The sequence below is a fragment of the Vigna radiata genome, chromosome 1, assembly GCF_000741045.1.
Source record: "Vigna radiata var. radiata cultivar VC1973A chromosome 1, Vradiata_ver6, whole genome shotgun sequence".
Taxonomy (NCBI): Eukaryota; Viridiplantae; Streptophyta; class Magnoliopsida; order Fabales; family Fabaceae; genus Vigna; species Vigna radiata.
Genome location: NC_028351.1, coordinates 21,506,285 through 21,531,113, shown reverse-complemented (window position 1 = coordinate 21,531,113; position 24,829 = coordinate 21,506,285). Strand labels below are relative to the sequence as shown.

Here is a 24,829-nt window from a genome sequence, read left to right as displayed (position 1 = left end):
TATATATATTAAAAAATAAAAAATATCTACAAAGTACATGTTAAAAAGCACATATCAACTTAAAATTAAGTGGATTTAAGTTTTATAACCTTTCAGTATATTTTGTTTCCATTTTGTATTTAGCAGACATGAAATGAAAAACCCGTACCCACTAATTACGAGTATCTATTTATCAAACTAATTAAATATAATATTTTTCCACATAAATGTAAGTAAATGTATATAATTTTTTATTTACTTATTTTTTTATCAATTTTTTATTGCAGCGAAAAGTTTTATTTTTATTTTTATTTTCATCTTTACTTTTCGAAATATAATAGTAAAAGATAATTTACTTAGTGAAATCATTAAACATTAATAAAATGTGAAATGGGAAACAACTTTACTATTTACCTTTTAATTCTCTAAATTATTTCTCATATTAATATATATATATATATATATATATATATATATATATATATAGTTTAAAATATTATTTACAGTCATTTTTTATTAAATTGTACTATTTTTATATATATTATAGATATAAGTGATATAAATATAATAAATTTTGTATCAAGTATATATGTGACATTAAAAATGATTTTTACATCAATTGAATTTAGAAATTTGTACATCAATTTTAAGTTTATTCAACATAAAAGTCAAAACTTAAAATAAAGTAATAATTTCATATGAATTCTACCATAATTGACATAAAATATGTTTTTCTTCTTATTGTCTTTTACCACAACTAATATAAAAGATATTGTTTTATACTGATTATGATCATGCACTACAAAAAAAGAGAGTATGTTTTATTAGCTATTATTTTGTGGCGCTCAAAAAAATTGTTAAAAATATATTTCATTTCTGTTAATTTTTTTAACTTTCACAATTTTTTATGTGTTAATTTAAATTTAGTTATTTTCTTTACGAGTTATAATATTTTTCATACCATGATTTGTGCCATAACTCCTTCGGTACATTCTTCTACTGATCTCTACACAGCGCCTGGAACGAAATCGTGGCGCCACTGAGCTTTTTGACGACGAAAAAAGCTAAATGTTCTTCTGAGCACGAACTGAACGACAGCAATGAGGACCGCGAGCCGTATGGGTGTTCGGAAGCAAGGGTTCTGAATTCAGTATACGTTCTAGATGTTACTGTTACGATTGTGTTTTGAGTATGAAAATTGTATCTGACGTTTTGAATTATTGTATTGTGGTGTCGATTGTTGATGCGGATTGAAATTTGAAATATTGGTACGTTTATTTGTTAATAGTTGGTAATTTGGCGTTTAGGTTTGCTAATGCTTGCATTTTCAGTTTAAATTGTATTTGATTTTCCTATTGACCTATATCCGAAGATAATTTATAAGCACATAAAGAGTTGCTGTTGACTTGGACTATTGAATAGACTTTTGTTAGTCTTAGTTCATTCAATTAAGAGAGCAAAGTCCTTCACATTTTGGTGTCTATGGAGTAATTCCCCCCTTGATATATCTATTTCTTTTAAACTTATATGGAACCAAATCATTGTTGTTTGATATCTGACGGGAGAATGTGAGTGTGTTTCTTGGTTATTTGTAATTATGTATGGTCGCTTCTCATTCAGACAGGTTTTCTCTTTTTTAATTTCTGTTTTTCTGTGACCTTAGCTCTGCTTCTGGTCTCCCAACTTAATATTAAGTATTCTGCTTGTTTCAGGAGAATGGAAACTAGGGGGATCAAGCTCTATGATGCTGCAAAAATTTGGGCGCTGAGCAAGTATATTTGGGTTTTTGTGTGGTTGGCTTTGTGGAAGGTGAAAGAAGTGTCCGTAAAGTGTTGAGTAAGCATGCATTTTTCACTCTCCATCTCAGTGGCTTAATTGCAAAATCGGATGGGCCAACAAAAGGGGTTCTTTGGAGAAATTGTATATGAGCATTAATGCCAGAAACATTTATCTGTTCCATGGAATCAAGGTTTGGTTTCTTTTCTTTGGGCTTTTGATAAGCTGTCGTTGAAGCTATCAAATTAATACTATTTTTCAAGACAACTTCAGTATTGTCTAGTAGTATTCAAGAAAATAGATAGGGCTAAAGTAACCCTAAGTCGTCTCCCAACGAACACGGAATTTCTTTCGAATATCTGAAACTTATGAATGCTATGCAATGCTTAAGAACAAAAGTGAGGATGTTTAAAGGTTGTTGTAAAACAAATAGAAAACTTAAAAACAATTATGAGGAAACAGGCTAATTCCACTGCTTTTCCAAAATAGATTCATCATTGGTTATTCACAGATCATTGTTCAATTGATTATTGTTTAAGTTTCAAATTAATTAAAGTACATTCTTAATTAATTTGATGACGATCATGCAGTTAATCAAAGTACATTCTCAATCAAATGCAAGACCTTTCTAGATTATTCACAATAAATTCAATCAAAGTACATTCTCAATCAAGTTTAATGTGTTTAATCATGTCTATTCTTAAATCTCTTAACCAAATTAAAAGTTAATCAATCAAAGTAAATTCTCAATTGATTTTAGTTGAAATTATTACTACCAACCAAAGTACATTCTCAATTGATAGTAAAAACCATTTAATCATATGAAAGTTCCTAAATTAAATCAAAGTAGATTCTCAATTAAACCTAGAAACCCTAGAACTCATATAATTAATATGCATGTAGATTCAAACACATAATGATGCAAAAATCTTTGCTTTTAATATGATAGANAGATGAAAGACATAGAAAGAGAACAACTTANATCAATAATCAAAATANACAATTGCATTAATTCACTTAACCTCAGAATCCATAGTGAAATTACAGCAGAATAGCCCTAGGAGCTTAGAAACACATGATGAAAGTGAAAGCAGTGGTGGATGAATGGATGAATGAATGGTGGCCTTGGGTGACTGACGGCGAGACCGTGGCTGGTTGCGCGATGTGGTCGCTGAAGGTCGCTGGGTGGTTGCCATNGAGGAGGCGGCGGCTAGGGTTAGGAAGAGGAATTAGGGTTTCTTCTGTGGAAGATGGTGATGACGTGGCAAGAGGGGGGTAGGTGGCATGTTCTGAGTGGTTTATTTGGTGTGCAGTGGGATCAGTGACGTGGCAATCATCTGGATAGTTGGATCTATTAGTGGTGGACTGCCACGTGGCTAAATCTGATGTAATCTGATTTAATTAGTGGTAGGAAGGGTGTGTATAGGAAATTAGGGGTTATGGATATAAAAGGCTTAGTGTTTTGGGCTTGGTTGTTGGCCTGGTTTAGAAGAGAGGGGTGTATGTAGAGAAATTTGGGGGTGCAAGGGTAAAAACTGATTGTTTGGCCCATCTGTACATTATTTATCAAATAAAATCTGATTTTGGGCTTTAAATTGTAATTTGGACCAATAAAATTCTAACTTCAGCTGCACAAATAAATATTAGAACATCCAAGAATAATTTATACAATTAAAATCACTTTTTAAGCCCTTTTTATTTCCAAACACACTAAATCCAATAATTACAAAACCTCTACAAATCAATCATTTAAACACAAATATTTTATCAAAAATTTTAATTTTAAAACATAAATGTAGACATAAATATGTACTCATCAGCTTTCTTCCGATGTTGTATTTTTTATGTGATATATTTGATTAGAATGGATTAGATTGGATTTTTATTAATGTTAATGCTATTTCCACATTTCCTAGAATCATATATGTATAGTAACATCAGGAGTGGGGATTTTGGGGAATAATAGGCAGAACAAGAAGAAATAGTGCTGTGTCAACTATTCTTATACACGTTTCTATAACAGAAAGGGTTGACACTAAAGGATATCTATTGATCTGAAGTTAATATCAATATGTACTGTGTCAGCTATGCTTATACATTTTTCCATTTGCCACATTGTTTAGGTGATTGATGAAACAATGCGTGTGATTACATTCTCACCAGTGGTTTTTCGGGAGGCAAAGTCTGATGTCAATATCAATGGTTTGTCCATGTTCTGCCTATTTCTTTGTTGTCAGTATCAGAATATTCTTGCTTCGTACATATGATAAAAGAAGCGAAAAACCAAAGCTATACTCTTCTCCGTTGTTGAACTTAGTTTTGTATATTATATATGGCTAGTGGCTAGTATGATATTTGTTCACTGCATAAGTGTTGAGATAATATCATGATGTGGCATTAAGTATAATCTTTCACTCATGTTACAAAGTATTAACTGTATATGGGGTAATACAGGGTACTTAATTCCAAAAGGTTGGAAAGCAGTTGTGTGGTTCAGATCAGTTCACCTTGATCCTGAAATATATCCTAATCCAAAGGAATTTAACCCTTATAGAGGGAACGTAAGTTGTCAAGCTTCATCTTTACCTATTCTGAATTGAGTCATGCATTCTGCACTTGTATATGTGCTTTATGGTTTAATTTTGAATTTGGTGATGCTTATTAGCAGAAAGAACACAAAGTGCAGAGTGTGGTAAGGGAGGCATACTCACCATCCATTAACCATCCACCATCAGAAGAAAGAAATGTATGATTTAGAAATGACGAGATCAAGCTCTGCTAACACCTGCACCATCTCCAATATCCCATGCCTGTTTAAATATAGTTATTACTAATTTATTAATATCATATATGTATGAATATAAATCTAATTTTATTTTATAATACACTTTGATGTTTAATTTTTATAATATATTTTTATTTATTTGTGATAAAGAGTAAATTATTAATTTTAAATTTGTTTAATTATATTGAAGTTGTTTAAAATCATACTTTTCAAAAATACTCAAATATAAAATTTAAATAATTATAAAACACTTTCTAGATTTTTATTTTTGTTAGGTGAATTGCAGTGTTATAAATAGTAGCATTCCAAAACCATATAGAAATGGGAAGACTTTAGATAATTTTTTGGTTGTTGGCCTTGACTTTTGGCTCTTCATGTATGCCAGAAGACCAACAAAGTCTTATGAAAAAAAGTCTGCATAATCGGTAAATACAACCATAAAACAACTCATTTTTTTCTCAAATTGTGCTATTTACGCTAGCCCCGCCCAAAGATATATCATTGCTTTATAACTAACCAACAAAATATGTGTGCTACGAGATATTCCTAGTTTATCTTTACGCTAGCCCCGCCCAAAGATATATCATTGCTTTATAACTAACCAACAAAATATGTGTGCTACGAGATATTCCTAGTTTATCTTTACGCTAGCCCCGCCCAAAGATATATCATTGCTTTATAACTAACCAACAAAATATGTGTGCTACGAGATATTCCTAGTTTATCTTTACGCTAGCCCCGCCCAAAGATATTCCAAAATCACCTATATATATATATTCATTTAACATACATTAGAAATATAAATTAATAGTAAAAAGGAGTAAACTTTTAAACTTAAAAAGAAATACAAAAGAACGATATCAAATTAATATAAAAAGTTTTATGTGTGTCAAAGTTTGTTCTTGCCACGACTCCCACATAGAATATTGCAATAATTTGTTGTAGTCCCACTTGAAGCCGAAAATTTAGGCAACTCGGTAATTCTTGAAACGCGTTTCCGAACATTACTCTGTTTTCTTGACCTTATCGCCTCGATTATCATTACAACTTTAACAGCATGTAATCGAAAACAGAGAAGGTATCTATCTATCCAATAGTTCCACCTAACTTCAAAATAAGAATTACAAATAATTTAAGAATAAAATTCATAAAGAAGTTACAAACTTCAAAACAAAGAATCTTTTATATTTACATGGAGTATTATTTCAAAAAGTATAACCAAGGACGACTTATAAAAAAATATATTTCTTTGTGGTATGAAGAAAAATAATATTAAATGAACTTTTCTATTTTCACACATGTTCAGAATAATAGTAAATTTCATTTAGGTATTTTTCTAAATTATCCTCATTCATATTTGTTGATAATGGTAGAACTCTAAGATCAGGTAGCAAACCATATTACAATTTGCATCTACATTTTGTCCACTTACAAATATACCTATGATGATTCCTTGCTGGGTTGTTCTTTTTTCTAGCATGATGATTTCTAAGAGGTTCTTTTTTCTCCTCTTGCTAGCACACCTTCAACCAGAAGCATTGGTGAAAGGAGATGCCACTTTGATAAAGAAAACCTGCAAGAACACCAACTACTTCGATCTATGCTTCTCCTCCTTGAAATCCGATCCAAGCAGCACCAACGCAGACCCAAAGGGCTTGGCTGTGATCATGGTTGGGATTGGAATGGCTAATGCTACTTCCACTTCTCTCTATTTGTCCTCTCAGACTCAGTTGCTTGGCACTGCCAACGGCTCCACCAAAAGGGCGCTGAAGGAGTGTGCAGAGAAGTACACCTACGCCAACGATGCCCTCCAAGCTTCTGCACAGGATCTGGCTAATCAGGCATATGACTATGCTTCCATGCACATCGCAGCAGCTTCTGATTACCCAAGTGTTTGTCACAACATGTTCAAACGTTACCAAGATTTGGTTTATCCTCCTGAGCTGGCTCGTAGAGAGGATGGTTTGAAGCGTATATGCGATGTTGCTATGGCGATTGTTCAAAATCTTGATTGGTAGGTAGGCAATGTGAACCACTTAATTGTTACCTGGTGTTTATTTCATTCGGTAGAAGTTGTTCTATGTAATTTATTAAGTGCTTTTATAAAGCTTATCAGTTTTTCCTTTAGCTGCTTTTGTATATTTGCATACAAAACAGTGAAAGCATATGACATGCAACTGTTTGTCGGGAACTAGGTGGGCGAAAGCTACAAACTGAGTTCGTTTGAACAACTTATGAAAGGTTAAAGCAGAATGAAAGTTTCTGTCTATTTTGAAGACTTGTCGATGATATGACAGAATTTTAAGTTAGGAAAATAAAATTTTAACACCATTTTTTTACACCATTTTGACACTGCACACGTGTCAAAATGTGAGTGGACGATTTCAAATTAAAAAAGTTAAGACAAGGGTATATTTGGAAGAAAAAAACCAAAGTTTGTTTTTTTAATTTGAAATCGTCCAATCACATTTTGACACGTGTGCAGTGTCAAAATATCATTTTCCTTTAAGTTATTTTTGAGTTTTCACTGGAAAATGATATTTTAACATCATTTTGACACTACACACATGTCAAAATGTGGTTGGACGATTTCAAATTAAAAAAGTTTGAATAAAGGCATATTTGGAAAATAAAAACCAAAGTTTTTTTTTTAATTTGAAATCGTCCAACCATATTTTGACACGTGTACATTGTCAAAATGATGTTAAAAATTTGTGTTAAAATATTATTTTCCTTCAAGGAGACCAGGGACTGTTAATGACTCGGCAAATTAACACAAAATACGAGCTTTCCACCTATGTATGCTATGCCCCTCCACGAAGGAAGCCCAACAATGAAAATTCTCACAAAACACATATTGCTTCTCGCACCCCTACAATTTACTAACTGCACCTCCATAATAAGATGTAAACACCCTTCACATCATTGCTTATGGCACAACTATCACCATTGTTATAAAATTTGGCGAAAATACAAACTAGTTAGGTTTCATGTAATTGACCATTGTTCTTAAGAACTAATATGTGATGTTTTATGTAAGTTTTCCAAAATACAATAGGAATTTCTTAATATTTTTAAGAAATTGAGAATATAACAAGAAACTCTTAAAGAATATTATTAAATCCAAGTTTATAAAAGAAAAGAGCAAATGAATTAGAGTGAGAAAGATATGAGTTGAGTGTATTTTCGGATGAAGCATTGGACACTTATTTATAGGTGTAAGAGGAGTTTATCATGAGTGAAATATCCCCTGACTTGTAAAGGTAAACTTTTGCAACCAACCCAAAGTTTACCAGAATGGCTTGTAGAAGAAAAATCTACAACAAACCTATTGTTAACAACAAGTCAGTTGCAACAAGCCTGCACCATGTTCGAAAAGGATGAAAAAGCTTGCGATTTAAGAACTTCGAATGTTGTGGCACATCTTGATATGCAAGGATCCAATTGTAAATCCTTATCTTTGCATCACACTCTCGTTTTACAATAATCCCCCCATATATTGCAAATAATACATCAGAGTTGATATATCAAACTATATAAATCAGTTCTAGATTGAGTAACTTAACACATAATATAGTTAACAGAGAAAACTATATGAACTAAGGAAACTTGATCTGTGTTAGCAGTTTATCAATCACAATACAACCTCATAACTTTTATTATTATCTCTATGTTGTGCTTTGTGGCCACACGCATGTTTGGTATTTATGAGTTCTATAAATATCATGTCAATATTTCATATAAGCGACCCCACACGACATTCATACAGGTGATTTCATCATGTATTTGTTGCAAATCATACATTATCTGTAAGAGATATGGAAATCATTAAAAACTTTGTTTAAACTAAAATTCTTAAACCACATAAAATTTTAGTTACAAATTTTAACCTCTCAATAATGCAATCTCTAGCACTGTCACACAATAGAAATGAACATAATTGATTTAAAATAATTTTAGTGACTAATAAGTGACTTGTTTTTATCCATATAAACGTTATTCATGGAATCTATAATCATAAAAGTTGGATTACCATCATTTGTTTGTTTATAAGCGGCTTAAGTATTTTTTCCTTCGATGTTTCTAAAATCAAGTTTCTTCCAATGGGTTTTGTTATGATTTTACACAATCAATGAAAATTGTTTTGTTCTTTAGCATTTATTTCACCAAATTATGTCTCAATTGTATATGTATTTTATTCCCATTATAGTTATTGTTTTTAGTTATAACTATTGTTGATTGGTAATCATAATGTATTGAAATACATGGGGTTGGTTTCATTTCCTACTGGAATGTTTGCTAAAAAAAATTCAACCACTCAATTTAATTATATTACTCCCTAAGTGTAAATATACAACCTCTAGTGAATTTTCTATCGTTTGAATTAGAGAATCAGTTAACATCATTATACCCTTCTACAGTAACAAGAAATCTACATATTCAATATCATAATACATTAAATCTCGTAGATATCTCATAAGTACTGCTAGTGCATCTTAATGTTTTTTATCAAGACATTGAATATATCTATTCAATGTTCTTCCTGTGTAAACAATATGAGGTGATTATTAAATATAGTAAACTTCCATTTATTTAAGGAAATAGAAAGTTGATAAGTAGTTTATTTTTCTTTAATTTAGAATTAATATTATAATAACATATTTTATGTATGGTGTACAATTAATTATAAAAAGAAATTATATATAATATATAAAGTTTGTTTTGGAAATCTCATTAAAAAAAATACTAAAATATATTTCACATGTTTTTAAAAAATTATTTTGGAAGTCTCATCCAAAAAATATCGTTCTAGAAAGAATGAGAAACTCATTAAAAAAAAATTAAAATATGTAATTCGAATGATCACTTCTACAAAAATAAAATGACTATTTTGAAAATTTAAATAGATGCATGAAAAAATTGTGAGGATATTGGAATTAAAGCCGAAAACACTAAAGAAAGGCTTCTTTTTTTTTTTTATTCCACAACATAAAGGTTGTATATGATAACATGTTATTTTTCTTCCTCAACTATAAAAGAGGTAAATAAGTTGTTACTTTCTTTTGGTGAGTTTTAATGATCATCTTCATTAAACCTTTTATTTTAACTTTATAAAATTTTAAATAACTGTTTTTAGTCATTATAAAATATACAAATTCTGTTATCAATTCTTAAAAGTATTTTTCTTCATCTGTACTTAAACTTGAAATTTTTTATTAGTTATAAGCTTAATAATTATGTTTTTCATAGAACCAAAACTGACACATTTATTTTTTTAAGGATTAAAGACATATTTAATATTTTTTTATAATTAATAAAACTATTTTTTTTATTCTTATCTAAATTATAGGGTTTCTCACAAGATATTGGTGAACAAAATAAACAATTATACAGATAAAAAGATTATTGGTATCAATGGAATTGAATCCAGTACTTTAAATACTAAATAGTTAAAGAGAGTGGTTGGTTTCAGTGAGATTTAGTTTTGGTTTCCATATTCATTTTTTAAGTTTGTAAACTTTGAAATAATGATTTTTAAAAAGATAGGATGAAATTTGTTTTTAATGTATAAAAATAATTTTTTATTTATCATGTTTTTAAAACTTGAAATTATTAATTAATTATAATCTTAAACATTCCCATTTTCTTACCAACAAAATATAAATGATGTTTATTTTACAGGATTAAAAATGTATACAATTTTTCTTGAAATGTTTTGGTTATTACATATAACATCTTGTTTTTTCAAGCTGAAATTGAAAAACAAACTTAATTATATTTTTTTATATTTATAAATATTAAGACATTTTTTTTGAAAATTTCCTATATAAAAAATTTAAAATTCTAAATCTTAAATAATACTCTTATTAATATAAATGAAAAATATGAAATGAAATATTAATTAGTGTATGAAACTTGTTAATTTTTTTTAAAACTGCATAAGAATTTTTAAAAATAGAAATGAAAACATTATTATTAGTTTTGCAATAAATGTCGTGTTAAGATAGTATATAATACTGAGTTAACTTAGTTCATTAAATATTTGAGTTGAGTCAGATTAATTTTTTTTTTTTTTTATTATGAGTCAAAATGGTTTCAGTTCACTCAATTTAAGTTATATGAGTCTGAGTCAGGTTAAGGTGATCTGACCCGTAACTCATCTGAAAACCCTAATTTATGTTGTTTCTTTCAAACTTTAGAAAGACCTAAAACAATATTTGTATTTAATACTTAGTCGCCACCACCTCTTTTCGTATGTAGATTGTTTTATTTTCTCTTCTTCAGATCTCGTCACATTTGACTTAATCCTCCATTGTTTCTCTGACTTTTCAGTGTTTTGGGTGTTCATTTTACACTTATTTGCACTCCACTCCTCTATTAGTCTTTCCTCACTCAATCAAAATTATACGAGTTTAAATCAGATTATAATGAATTGACCCGTAACTCACTTGAAAACCCTAATTTTTGTTGTTTATTGCATACTTTGGAATGACCTATTAAAAGTGTGATAAAGTTTGAAATGAAATCTTTTAATCATTATAAAATATATAATGAAATTGATTTTAGTGTATAAAAATACATTTCTTTATTTATCATGTTTTTGAAACTTGAAAGTCTTAGTTAATTATAAACTTTAACATTCACATTTTTTTTTGCCAACAAAAATTAAATAATGTTTATTTTGTAGGGATTAGAAATGTATGTAATTTTTGTTTGAAAATGAGTTAAATGTTTTGATTATTACATATAACTTCATATATTTTCAAGCATGAAAAAAAAACTTAATTATTATTTTTTTAATATTTAAAAATATTAAGAGATCTTTGTTGAAAATTTCGTATATAAAACATCTTCAATGTTAATATAATAAAATAAAAATTTTATGTCCTAAATAATACTCTTAATAATATAAATGAAAAATTTGAAAAAAAATAGTAATTAAAGTGTAATTTTTTCTTTAAAACACAAGTTGCACAAGAATGTTTAAAAATAAAGATTAAAACACTATGATTAATTTTGCAATAAATATCTTATGTCAAAATAAGTTATAATCCCGAGTTAACCGGGTTTATTAAAAGTTTGAATTGAGTCTGATTAAAAAATTAAATTTTTCGTTGAGTATTAGTCAAAATAGTTTTACCTCACCCAATCTAAATTTTACGTATGGTGAATTGACCTGTAATTCCTCTCATTTTTTCGATTATTTCTACACACTCCTTCTCCTCTCTTAAGAGTAAGATTTAATTTTGGTTTCTATATATTTTTTAAATTGTGTAAAGCTTGAAATAACGGGTTTTAATTATTATTTAATATGTGATGAAATTTTCTTTTAGTGTATAAAAATATACTTATATATTTATCATGTTTTTAAAACTTGAAATTATTAATTAATTATAATCTTTAACACTCCCATTTTTCTTACCTAGAAAACAATAATTAACTGATGTTTATTTTATAGGGATTGAAAATATATACAATTTTTCTTGAAAATGAGTTATATGTTTTGATTATTACATATAACTTCTTACCTTTTCAAGTTAAAATTGAAAAACAAACCTAATTAATTTTTTTATATTTATAAATATTAAGACATCTTTTTTGAAAATTTCCTACATACTCTTAATGTTAATAGAATAAAATTTTAAATCTTAAATAATACTCTTGGTAATATAAATGAAAAATATGAAATAAAATATTAATTAAAGTATGAAATTTTTTTGTCAATTTTTTCTTTAAAACACAAGTTGCACAATAATGTTTAAAAATAGAATATAAAACATTATGATTAGCTTTGCATTGAATATCTTTTAAGCATATCAAAATAAGTTATTATCCTTTGTTAACTTAACTTATTACATATTTGAGTTGAAGTAGGTTAAAAAATTAATTTTTTTTTGTTGATTATGGGTCAAAATGCTTTCAACTCACTCACTATAAATTGTACCAGTTTGAGTCAGGTTAAGGTGAACTGACCCGTAACCCATTTGAAAACCCTAATTTGTGTTGTCTCTTTCTTACCTTGGAAGGATCTAGAACAATATTTGTATTTAATTCTCAGCCACCACCTCCTCTTCTCAGATCTAGGTTATTTTATTTTCTCTCCATCAGATCTCGTCACATCTGACTTGATTCTCCATTGTTTCTCTGGCTTTTTAGTGTTTTTAGGTGTTCATCTTACACTTCTTTGCTCTCCATTCCACTTCTGGTATTTTTCCATTCAATCTAAGTTATACGGGTTTGAGTCAGGTTAAGATGAACTGACCCGTAACCCACTTGAAAATCCTAATTTATGCTGTCTCTTTCTTACCTTGGAAGGATCTAGAACAATATTTGTATTTAATTCTCAGCCGCCACCTCCTCTTCTCAGATCCAGGTTATTTTATTTTCTCTCTACCAAATCTCGTCACATCTGATTTGATACTCCACAGTTTCTCTAACTTTTCAGTGTTCATCTTACACTTTTTTGCGCTCCACTCAACTACTGGTATTTCCGTACACCTCTGCCTTCTTTTGTTATTCCCACACATTTCTTTTTTTTTTCTTTTTTTTTTCTAAGGTTAGTAAGTTTATAATGTTTTTTAGACAAGTTAGTGTGTTAATTTTCTTAACCTTTTATAATGAAGAATCGAAAAATTTCTAAATGTAAGTCACAAGTATCAAGTTGAAGTCAATTTTTTTAACCTAGCTTCTTAAGCTCCTCTAAGTTGACTAACTTGACATTCTCTGGAATGCATAAATATAGGTATTAATGAAATTATTTGTGTTAAAATAATTCAATTAAAAGTGATATGTCAAATAGTTTTTGTGTTCATTCAAATCGAAATAAAATTTTACTTGAATCAGTCATATTTAAAGAGAGATAGATTAAATTGATTGAAAGAAAACACAGTAAAGTTGACAAACATCCTTATATTTTAATGGCAATGTGTTAAACAAAAAAATGTTAATTTGATACAGTGTAGGTTAAACCAAAAAGATGAAGAGTGTTGTGGGTTCACATTGCATTTCCCGCCAAGTGTAAAGGAGCGCGAAAATAATTTTTTCAGTGTCTGAGTAGCTTCTTCTTCTACACTCTAAACCTAAACCTCCGATTCTGAAGATAATGAAGGGTGGCACGGTTCAGATTATCTGGCACGAGAGAAAACCCGTGTTAACTCTCGATTTTCACCCCCTCACCGCCACTCTTGCCACCGCCGGCGCCGATTTCGACATCAAGGTCTCTCTCGCTCGCTCTCGCTCTCTGCTTGTGATTAGGGTTAATTACTCACTTGATTCGTATTTCGTGTTTGCAGTTTTGGTCGATAAAGCCATCGGGGACGGAGAAGCTTCCCGTAGTTTCCTATCTCAGTAACCTCTCTTATCATAGCTCTGCAGTGAATGTTATTCGCTTCTCTTCTTCAGGTAATTCCAATTCGCCGTTTCTCTTTCTCCTCGTAGAATCAGGATGCAACAAAATTTCACTAGATCAAATATATACCAAGTTAATTCACTCGCGTATACTTTCGTTGTCACGGAAACGGAACCGATTAATGAGATTTGTATTATTTTTCCTCGCTTACTGTGCTGCAAGAAACGGTGTGGTGCTTTCGTTTAGTGATAACTTCTATTTCTGATTATTTGCAGGGGAATTGCTGGCCTCTGGCGCTGATGGTACGACCTTGGTTAAGGAATTTTAGCTTAAGTTAATGTAATGAGGCAATGCTTTGTCTGAATCGGATTTTATTTTTCTTTATCCAGGAGGGGACCTGATAATATGGAAGCTAAATTCTGCCGATACTGGTCAGACATGGAAGGTTCTCAAGATGTTACGGTAAGGCCTTTGACATGCTTAAATAGTTTAGAAGCTGAACATTGTAAAAAAGTTAAAAGAAACACGAAAGGCTGTAAAACAAATTTTCCATATTTTAGCTGCCTGATCTCCATTCTGTTTGTGAAATTGAATATACCACATTCTATTCAAAGAGGGACTGCCAAATTTGTGCTTATGCGTTTTTATTTGAAATATTGATATTGATGTAATCCTATTTATTTCTGGAAGAATACACGTGTTTGGAAAAAATGAGTCTTATTAGATCAGCATTACAAACAATGACTACAACCATTCCTAATGACGAATGACAATAAAGCCTTATCTCAACAGATGAAATCCGAAAGAAAGGATTACAGGACACCATTAACTTCAGTTAAAAACCAAAGCTCAAGGAACCATCGTAAAGACCAATGACATTATTTTTCAGCATTCATGTTTTACTGCATTTATTTCTGACTTATAAGGGATATTTTTATGCATTAGATCTCATCTCAAGGACATTTTGGACCTGCAGTGGTCTTCCGATGCCACATATATCATATCTGGATCAGTTGATAATTGTTGCATTATATGGGATGTTAACAAAGGTAAAAAAGAAAACACATGACTGTCTTTGATACACTTGAATCGTGGCACATGTTAGTTGATATGTTGTACATGATTCTTGTTTGCCAGGAACTAACCTTCAGACGTTGGATGCCCATGCGCACTATGTTCAAGGGGTTGCATGGGACCCTCTAGGGAAATACGCTTCTTCTCTTAGTTCAGATAGGACTTGCAGAATTTACATGAATAAGCCTCATAAATCAAAAGGCACTGAGAAAACCAATTATGTTTGCCAGCAAGTCATTTCTAAGGCAGATCAGCCATTATTAAAAAATTCTCAGGTTAGCATATAATGGTGATATCAGTCTTTATTTGCATCATTTAAGGTTGTAACATACTTGAACGTTACGCTTGATTTTCTTAATGTAGGAGACAAAAATTCACCTCTTCCACGACGAGACATTGCCATCTTTTTTCAGAAGATTAGCATGGTCTCCTGATGGTTCATTTTTAGTTGTGCCTGCAGGTATTAGTTTTGAGTTCGACTTGATCTTGCTTTGATTAGTCTTACTTTTTGTGCTACTTCTAAGGATGAGCTTTTGTTGAGATTTTTCATAGTTTATCATCTTTTATTTTACAAGGAAGTGAATGAGTATCCAAGTCAAAGACAAACTTTTTATAATTTCCCCTTGTTTTACTTGGCATAATTTGATTGCCTCTTATTGGTTGAATCATATTGGTATCTTTCTCCTAGACCTGAATTTCTGCACAATACTTATTACATGCTTTGTTTCTTATTGGTAAATTTATGTCTCCCCATATTTCAGGCTCTTACAAAACTAATACTGCATCCGAGACTGTGAATGCGGCTTACATAATTTCTCGAAAAGATCTTTCTAGGTAAAATTTCCGCTATTTTATCCTTTTCAAGAGCACGAGACATTATGCAAACTACAATTTTCTCTTTTATGTTCAGTTATTCATGTTAAGTTAATGAATCAAATAGAGAAGTATGCGTTTTGATATGTTTATTTATTTGACCTCATACAGGCCTGCTATACTGCTTCCCTGCACAAATAAAGCTGTTGTAGCGGTCCGGTTCTGTCCCATAATTTTTAAACTTCGGGGAGCGAACTCTCTCGATTCAGGTATCTGTGTACTTCTATTTTATGAACAGTTATATTTAAATGGTCTTTAATCAAGCCAAATAACATTGTCTGATCCATACAATCCTCACCTACTGATAGATTGTCTTGTTATAATTTAATTGTTTGAGTCGCATGGGAGTCAGCTTAAATTCGACACTTGCACTACCAATTGGTATTTGCTTAAAATCATGTCCATCTTGGAGAATTTCTTGCTCAACAGAAGCCTAATAGTGGTTTTTGTTTAATGCAGCTGGTGTATTTAACCTCCCATATCGCATCATATTTGCTGTGGCCACTTTGAATTCGCTGTACATTTATGACACCGAGAGCGTATCTCCGTTAGCTGTATTAGCTGGTCTTCACTATGCCGCAATAACAGATATTACTTGGTAACTTTTATTTGCTAGCAATTCCTTTTTAGGTTTGAGAATTATAATTTTTTGGGGAAAGGTTTATCTCTAACTGGTATTTGTTCACAAGGTCATCTGATGCTCGTTATTTGGCATTGTCATCACAAGATGGTTTCTGCTCTTTGGTGGAATTTGAAAATGACGAACTTGGATCACCTTACTCTTTATCTGGTAAGCTGTCTTCATTTTTCTGCTGTCATCGTCACCTGTCCAATGTTTTTTATTTCCTTATTACATATTTCTCTAGAAGGAAAAGTCGAGGAGGATAGTAAGAGTACTGTACAGACAGGCAATGCCATTGTACCAACTGGGAATTTTAGTGCAGTTCTATCAGAGAGCAAGGACATGGAATTAGAAGCGGAGGCTGTTGACATGGTCACTGGAGAGTCTGGGAATATAGGCACTGCAATAACAGAAAACCAGAGCACTGTTACCCAAGACAAGCCTGACAACATGGTCATAGAGACAACTGGGAATGTTGAAGGGGTTATAGTTTATAGTAGGAAAAATGAAGCAGAAGAGAAAACCGATGACATGGTTATTGAAGCAACTGGAAGAATTGGTACTGCTGAATTAGATAGAAGAAAAGTGGAAGCAGAAGATAAGGCAGCGAAACATCCATGGAATTTGGGTACAGTAAGTTTTGGAGCTCAAGACATGACTGAGAAACAGCTAGCTAATCCAGATTCAGATGGAAAACAAACGGAATCAGGGGAGAAGACTGAGCAACAATTGTCCAGTTCGAAGAGTACACCCTTATCAAATAAGCGAGCCAGGAAACGTATTACTCCAATTGCCATTGATCCATGATTTTTCAATTCCTGAGAAATTTCATCCATGCCTGTCTTTGTACATCTTTTTGTGCGTCATTTATTCGGAAGTCACATTTGCCCTTCGTCGTTTTCATTGTTTTTCACCTATTCTGTAATATAGGTTCCAATATAATATTTAGTGAAAACAATCTTCGTCTTGGAGACTTCTCTGGACCTCTTTTTCTTCTCTCTTGTACCATCTCGTGTTGGAAAGATTAAATAAGTGCAAGAATGGCAAATGAATTTAATGGCGAACACACGGTAGAGGCGAAACATAAGCATGAAATATCGATTACATGTATTTATAGATAAGAGGTAGGTTTTATTTGCTTATTTTCGATAGGTACACTTAACTGCATAATTACCTCGGCTTAAATGAAAGTCATTTTTCTTCCGTAAGTTGTGCTTTACAAAGTATCGTTAGAGATGTGATTCAATTATATTAAATAATTATATTTGATAGGAGAACAAGTTTTTTTATTGTTTTATCTCTTCATTATAAATAAAAATGTGTATCTATAACTCACCTTATATTTTTCCTCAAATTTTCTCTTAATATTGTAAAATAAGAATAAACATTTCCTGAAGAGATGATCATGTTCGAAATGCGAAGCGAAATAAATGTCCCATCGATACATAGATTCAGAAACTGATACCTTTTATGGACTGTAATTGGATTTTACCTTGTGTATCCAGATTGTGCACCGATTTTTTGTTTTCCAAAGTTGTCTAATATCTAAAACATGTCGAGTTATCCATATTTACAATTGACTGGATGGGTCTCCATACAATCTTGATTGTTCCAAACGCAATGTATTGTGTAAAAAACATATATAGATACGAACATGAAGTGTCTGAAATTCTGAATAGGGGTGATCCCATGATTGATCCTGTCAAATGGTGCCGTGCCTCCATTTTTCACAAGGCCGATAGAAAACGTGAGAAACCGTATCCAAGTGAAGCAAGGATTTAAACACAAATCCATTTGAATAAAGAGCAATTTCATAATTAAGACAAGGAATCTGTAAAAAAAAAAATTGATTGATCTGTACTTTCCTTCTCCTTCACTTTTTCCTATGTAGAACAGTATTGTTCATGACATGCATCTCAGACAAATACCTTTACTGATATACAAAGAATTGGCAAATAAAGAATTGCTTCCTGTTTAATTTGTTTTAACAAGCTGTTATGTGTAATTGGACCATACTTTTACAAAACCTGGTACAGTTGAGTGTTGAAGAAAACCATGGTCGATGGCAGAGTTCAAAATTGAAGAATGAGATGGCTTCAGATTTATGGTGTTAGAAACCGGTCCATACTTCTTAGGAGGCATCAGAATTTGAGGTAGGCTTGCAACAACAACTAAGAGTGTTAGTCTCTCTCATCTGCACCCATAAATAAAATACGTGAAATGTATTTTTTTCTAAAAACGATGAAGCACAAGAAGGTATAAGAAAAATATTCTCTCTAAGAGACATCCAACCTAAAAAAAGTCATAACTAAATTACATGTATAAATCTAAACTAAAAGAAAAGTTATAACTAAATTCATCCGACTTAAGAGAAGGGAGAAAAAAAATCTCTTTACTGCATTGTATATATGACAAGGGATGGATACACACAATAGCAATCATATATTTATTATCATGTTTTTAAGAATTTTTGCATATTTTTCAATATGCATATATCACGTATCGTCTCCTATTATTTTGAAAATAAGTATATCAACGTATCAAATATGTGTTGTATCCAATACACGTACATTATCCGTGCATCATAGGCAGACACAGATACTCTAACGCTCATAGGTCAACTCAAGGAATGTATGTCTAATTCCAAAACATATGGGGAGTGACTCAATCAATAAAAGTCATTCCAAGTTTGTACATTTTAGCCGGTCATGAATATGTTTAAATCATACTACATACTCCCACTCAAAACTTAAAAATTAAAGTGTATCAGAGGATGACTGAACTTACCGAGTGATTCAATTTGTTGAAAAGGAATTTCAGATTCAGAAAAGAGTTGGGACAGGATAATTTCATTCCACATATCAGGTACTCCAGGAAGACACCAATGGCTACAATCTTGAATAGATGAATTGTCACTCCAGTTACCAACATGTGCATCACTCCGGAAAGCAGACATAGAAGTAACATGGAGAGCATTTATAGGAATAGTAACATTCTTTACAACGTCTAAAATTGTATCTGAAAACAAGCTTTGATCCCTTCCATCAGTTTCTAATGTTGGGTACTGTGTCACATTGCAAATTCTACGGGTAAGATCACTGCATCAACCATAAAGGCTGGATCAATAACTTTTGAAGTGAGATTTCAAAGATAAGAAATTCCAGTGCATGAATAAAAATTCCTATAAACCGAGCAAAGTTACATGTAAGTATATATTTGGGGCGGTGGGAATGATGGGGCATAGTTCTAACTTAGATTAAAAAGGTTTTACCAAGGAAAGGAATAATTTTAAGCAATAATATATACTATATAAAGAAAAGATAGACATGCTTAAATAGAAAATCATGTTAACAGTAAAGTAGGTGTACCTCCAGTGAGATGGCTCAAAAGTCCTAAAGAAGATGCGTGTTCTATTTTTATCAATCTCTCTCTCAACCCATGATGCCCAAGTTTCAAGGGCTATTCTAAAGGCAGCAGGAATTGTCATCCCAAGTTTAAGAGAGCTTCCAACCTGGAAATAACAGCCCCTGTTGAAAGAAAGAACAGGACCATTTAAGGAACAGAAAAAAAAAATTAAGAATACGAAAACTCAGATTCTGCCTAAAATGAGAAATCAAAAAGCAACTGAATGAACATTTAATGAATAATGAATCTGTTAGGCCTGATGGGGAAAATCAGGGTGAATTGGTTAATGAGCCAGATCAAAAGCCTAGAATCTGGAAGGTATATGTCAGATCAAAAGCCTAGAGTCTGGCTTGACCTTTATTGATTACAAGGCTTTAAACTGGCTAATAGACTTACGGGCTAAGTGAACCTATCACTGAAAAACCCATAAATTCCTGTGTTAAAAAGTCTATCACAAAACAGATTTATTGTATAATAAACTGCCTGCCTATCATACTAGTGATGGTTAAAACAACTGAACTTATCAAATCTAACAAAATATTAAGACTAATTCAAGTAAGGAACATAATGGTTTAGGTGTTACAGTAATGATGTAATATTATATAATAAATATTAATATTTTATTAAGAATCATCCATTTTATAAACAGTGTGGTCAATAAAGTCTGGTAGGTTTTATAAAAATGAATAGCTTGAGCATCTTAGCTAAAAGGCCTTTTAAGTTCAAGCTTACTCTTTTAGCTAAATAGGTTAACCCAAGACAAGCTTTCAGTGGGTGGCTATGGGTAGCCTGACTTATTTCCAACCCTATTTGGACAAAATGGTTTTCAGCAGTGTAGGTAAAAAGAGGGGATCATAATTCTCTTGCAATCAGCTTTAGGGCTGTGAAGTCTGGGCAGAGAATTTTATCGCTAAGGAGCTTCAGGCTTTGGGTAGTTAGGGAGTCACACAGTTGGTTTCTATTAACATCATATGTTTACAACAGTTTTCTGCTTTTAATTGAGAAGCAAATGGAAGTTAATTTCAAAACTCTAACCACTGATACTTTCAGGATGAAAAGAAGACTCCATTCCATTTCTTTTACCTAACCCCCCATCAATTAATTTCACCACACCTAGGTTCAGACAATAAACACAATTCTGCTAATACAACATTTTCTGATCATGAGTTATATTCAATTTAGGAAATATTATGCTTAGAATCAATAGCCACATGCTATTCCCATCCAAAAGGTAAGCTGACAGACAGCTTATCCAGAGAGTTTGGAACATTCAAATGAGGTTATGCATATGGAACCAAAATCTTTATTATGATGGTTTCAATGTCGCCCAATTTTGCATGATATAACATAGGTTATGTTCATAAATGAAGTACTCCTGAATTTAATTTTAAAATATAGAAATTGCATAAAAAGAGGATACCTACACATGAACTAAATTAACTACAAATATTAAAATAGATGTCAAGATGGGATAACTGCGTTCTATCAGAAAATAGAATATGGACATAATGTAGTACATATCTTAATCCACCCTGAAACTACCCACAACTCCCACTAACAGAGAGGATGGTCTCAGGTTATGTAGTAAAACTCTTCCCTCCATCCTTCTCTCTCTTTAGAAAATGAGATATCTTTCCTAGAAAAGTCCAACTGTAATATTTGTATGGTAGTCATAATGGGAAAGTAAAAAGAATATGCAATTAAGCATGATTGAATTCAGTTTTTCTGATGAATTACAAGGCTCAGAAGGTTTTGTAAAAGCTGTAAAATATTTGCAGATTAACAGAAAGTTAAGCTGCACCAGTTAAAACTGTGTTAATAAGTTGAATAAATTTTCTAAAAGTGGTGTCAAAATATATCTTAAGTTAGAAATTTAAAGAACAATACATAGTCATGTGCCACACTTACAACTAGCCTCTATTCTCAAACAATGCGAAGGCAAGAATCATAGTAATAATCTCCAGAGTCCAGGGATACAATTTAACTGGGTGAGGCAGACTTCTGGTAAAAAAATTTTATTAGTCTATGTATTTTCAATTGTATGGATTTTAACAATGAGATGGTATATTGGGAAAAAAAATATTAAATTGGATATCATATTGAATGGCGAGTTTGAAAATTTTGGTTTTCAATCAAAGTGATCTGTGCAGATGAGATGACTTCACCAACTGGAATACGTTGGTCATTGGTATGGCCATGAAGTGATGGGATCACGGACCAAAAGGAGCCCACACAAAGAGAAGTAGCTACAAGAAGTATGGTCAAAGATCAAGACAGGGAGAAGAGAAGTCCAAGAGATAAGCAGAGCATCTAGGGGTGCCTTAACTAGAAGCAAGGCTAAGGAGCATGAGGAGGAGCTCCATCAAACCAACAAAGACACGAGGACTCTTAGGATTAGTGTAGATAGGAATAATAATACCTCTTTCTATGCATACTTAGTGTTACTTGGTGTTAATCCTCTATTCTTAGAATCAAAGGATTTGGCTAGCTTAGCCTAGTGTGCTTGTACTGTTATTAGCATAGCTTTGTTTGGTTATAAGGTTTAAGAAAAATGGGAAGGGATATCTTTGACCACAACCTCACATGCCTACCTTCTATATATAAGGACAGCTCTTGAGATAACTTTTAATGGAATGAAAACTTAGGAATTTGGTGAAGAGTATGATTCTTCTTCTTTCTTGGAGAGCTCATATCTTAGGTGACATCCCATGTAGCGAACCTCCTAAGTGTTGCTTATCTCCAAAGAGGAGTGGCCCCTACCTTGTCAAAGTTCCCCAACTTTGTGCTTCAATCTTGAAGCCAATCTTGTTCTCAAAGGTAAACCTTCTTTTCTGGTCTTTCCTTCTTTCTCTTAGTCTTTTTTGACCTATCTCTCCTTTTCTTGAGATCCTTGTTTAGCCATAGCATACCACACCTATCTATTTCAAGAATCATCACTCCTACACGTTACACAATTTGCCAACCAAAAGCTAAATACCAAACTATACCAAGATTCAAGAAACCAACAAGCCTTTCTTCCTAGCTCACGGCCTTTTGGGTTTACACCACTCAAATCACTCTCCTACAATTCAAGCCAAGCACACCATTGCCTTCCCTATTCAATCCGCATCATAACCGAACAAGAGTCATCCAATTCCAATTAGTTTCATGTTAGAACTCATCCTATCGTCGCCTTTAGCTTCCTCAACCAAGAACCAACCCTGTCCTTCCAAGAATCATACCAAATCCATCTTGACGAACCAAGCACCACCTTTCCCTACCTTTCTATAGTTTGACCGAATCATAAACTCACCAAAAAAAATCCAGAAAACCCACCACCTAAGTGCAAGGTTCGTTCTCCTCCTTCATCATCTATGTCCTTGAACTTGTAGTGGAAAGATCCACCAATCTTGCAAGCCTAACAAGGCTTCCATCATGAAGCAAAGAAGAGAACACTAGCTCCTACTGTGAACAATTAGGTTAACTTCTACAAAAGCTTTTTGTCATCGGGGAAAAGCTTTTTCCCCTTAAAATAAAGGACATAACTTAAATCAAGTTCCTTCTGTTCTTCTGAAATCATACCAAGACATGAATTTTTTTAAAATGCAATATTTATTTAGTGAAGGCCATTTAATGCTGGGAAGGACAGCCAAATGTCACATTTGATTTGAGAACCTGATGACAAGGACATAAAAGAACTTGATCTAAATTTTGTCCCAAAACAAAACCCACTGATAAACAAATGATAAGAAAAACAGTGAAAGCTGAAAAGCATAGCAATGAAATTCGAATGAACTATAGTAGATATCCTCACAGTAACACATAGCAACACTTGGGCAGCGGGGTAACATTAAAATGTGAAAGAGAAGGGAAACTTACATATCAAAAAGCTTAGATGGAACCCACCAATGCCCAGTATTGAATATCAGAATATCTGAATTCACCCACTGGTCACTTATATCATCCAACTTGTCCAATAAGAGTGTGGATTTGACCCTTTTTGGTGCATGTCTAGGCATCCTGCCCTGCTGCACGAGGAAAACCGAGCGAAAAAACTCAATGGTGAAATTGAAGGCACTGAACCGAACCCCTAAGAACCTGATCTTCTTTGTTATCTGATTCCGGTTCACTTCATAAACACTTCTCTTATCTTCAACACCAGCCATGAGCAAGCAAATCAGAGATTCCCACTGAGTCCTACTCATTGAATCCCCGACAAAAACAACTCTTTTGCTTCTCAACATTTCCAACACACCGCGCACATCAAACCTTGGAATCTCACAACTCCTAGGCTTCCACCTCCATCCAAGATAATCCCTGTCACTCCTCCCATTCCCTAAACAGTCGAATCCCCGTTCTACGAAAGGACACTCTGTGGCATTATACAAAGGGTGATCTTGAACCCGCACCCAGCTTCCATCAAACACATCACAATCTCTCACTGATCCATTGTTACGCTCAGATGAAAGAACTTGGACATTGGAAAACGCTTGGCTAAGGCTTGGAAGGACGTACATGTAGCCACCTACGGCTACAAAGAAGGAAAGAACAGAGACAATGATGATGAGAACCTGAAACCTGAGAGAGACACATCCTAAGCGGTTGTTGTTGGTGTTGTTAAGACTGCCTCTGGGACTTCCAATGGCGAGGGACCTTCGATTGAAGGAATAGGTTTTGTTGAAGGAAATGGTCTTGTTCAGAGCACTACTCATTGTGACAGAACAGAGCCATCACGGTACGCAACCTATGAGTAAGTTGAAAGGGCAAATAGAGTGACCCAGATGAGAAAGATTCGATTTTGGAGAGAGAAGAAAGAAACCCAGATGCCAAAAATGGATAAAGTATGGAAATACAGAAAAATCGAAGTCCAAGAACCGAAGGAGAAGAGTTGTTGTGTACATTATTATGACATTGTTGGCCACAGAACATAACATGTTTCATCAGAACTCCCTCAGTGGTGTTAGGTATTCTGAGACATTTAATCACT

At 32.4% G+C, this 24,829-nt stretch overlaps 4 protein-coding genes across 10 annotated transcripts; 3 read left to right on the top strand and 1 right to left on the bottom strand.

Moving 5' to 3' along the window:
- The first annotated feature begins 974 nt into the window (after nucleotides 1–974).
- On the top strand, nucleotides 975–4,562 carry LOC111241295 (ent-kaurenoic acid oxidase 2-like). Of its 7 annotated transcripts, none has more exons than XM_022778772.1 (5): nucleotides 975–1,117; nucleotides 1,692–1,948; nucleotides 3,879–3,957; nucleotides 4,210–4,316; nucleotides 4,421–4,562. In XM_022778772.1, the coding sequence occupies exons 2-5, from the start codon at nucleotides 1,904–1,906 to the stop codon at nucleotides 4,505–4,507; spliced, it is 318 nt and encodes a 105-aa protein (XP_022634493.1). In that variant the 5' UTR covers nucleotides 975–1,117; nucleotides 1,692–1,903; the 3' UTR covers nucleotides 4,508–4,562. The 7 variants fall into 7 exon arrangements, with proteins under 7 accessions (XP_022634493.1, XP_022634498.1, XP_022634492.1 ...); XM_022778777.1 differs by having other exon boundaries at nucleotides 975–1,129; XM_022778771.1 differs by having other exon boundaries at nucleotides 975–1,168.
- Nucleotides 4,563–5,864: 1,302 nt separating this feature from the next.
- On the top strand, nucleotides 5,865–6,818 carry LOC106768612 (cell wall / vacuolar inhibitor of fructosidase 2). The gene has a single exon (XM_014653854.2). The coding sequence runs from the start codon at nucleotides 5,983–5,985 to the stop codon at nucleotides 6,556–6,558; it is 576 nt and encodes a 191-aa protein (XP_014509340.1). The 5' UTR covers nucleotides 5,865–5,982; the 3' UTR covers nucleotides 6,559–6,818.
- Nucleotides 6,819–12,532: 5,714 nt separating this feature from the next.
- On the top strand, nucleotides 12,533–17,499 carry LOC106764039 (chromatin assembly factor 1 subunit FAS2). Its single transcript, XM_014648277.2, has 13 exons — nucleotides 12,533–13,025; nucleotides 13,499–13,757; nucleotides 13,834–13,942; nucleotides 14,165–14,191; nucleotides 14,279–14,351; nucleotides 14,835–14,938; nucleotides 15,027–15,238; nucleotides 15,327–15,423; nucleotides 15,725–15,797; nucleotides 15,948–16,045; nucleotides 16,296–16,434; nucleotides 16,526–16,626; nucleotides 16,703–17,499. The coding sequence occupies exons 2-13, from the start codon at nucleotides 13,644–13,646 to the stop codon at nucleotides 17,263–17,265; spliced, it is 1,710 nt and encodes a 569-aa protein (XP_014503763.1). The 5' UTR covers nucleotides 12,533–13,025; nucleotides 13,499–13,643; the 3' UTR covers nucleotides 17,266–17,499.
- Nucleotides 17,500–18,224: 725 nt separating this feature from the next.
- Nucleotides 18,225–24,829, bottom strand: LOC106766019 (protein trichome berefringence-like 7). The gene is made up of 4 exons (XM_014650807.2): nucleotides 23,722–24,829; nucleotides 19,827–19,985; nucleotides 19,246–19,556; nucleotides 18,225–18,652 (listed from the first exon to the last, which is right to left on the bottom strand). The coding sequence occupies exons 1-4, from the start codon at nucleotides 24,552–24,554 to the stop codon at nucleotides 18,639–18,641; spliced, it is 1,317 nt and encodes a 438-aa protein (XP_014506293.1). The 5' UTR covers nucleotides 24,555–24,829; the 3' UTR covers nucleotides 18,225–18,638.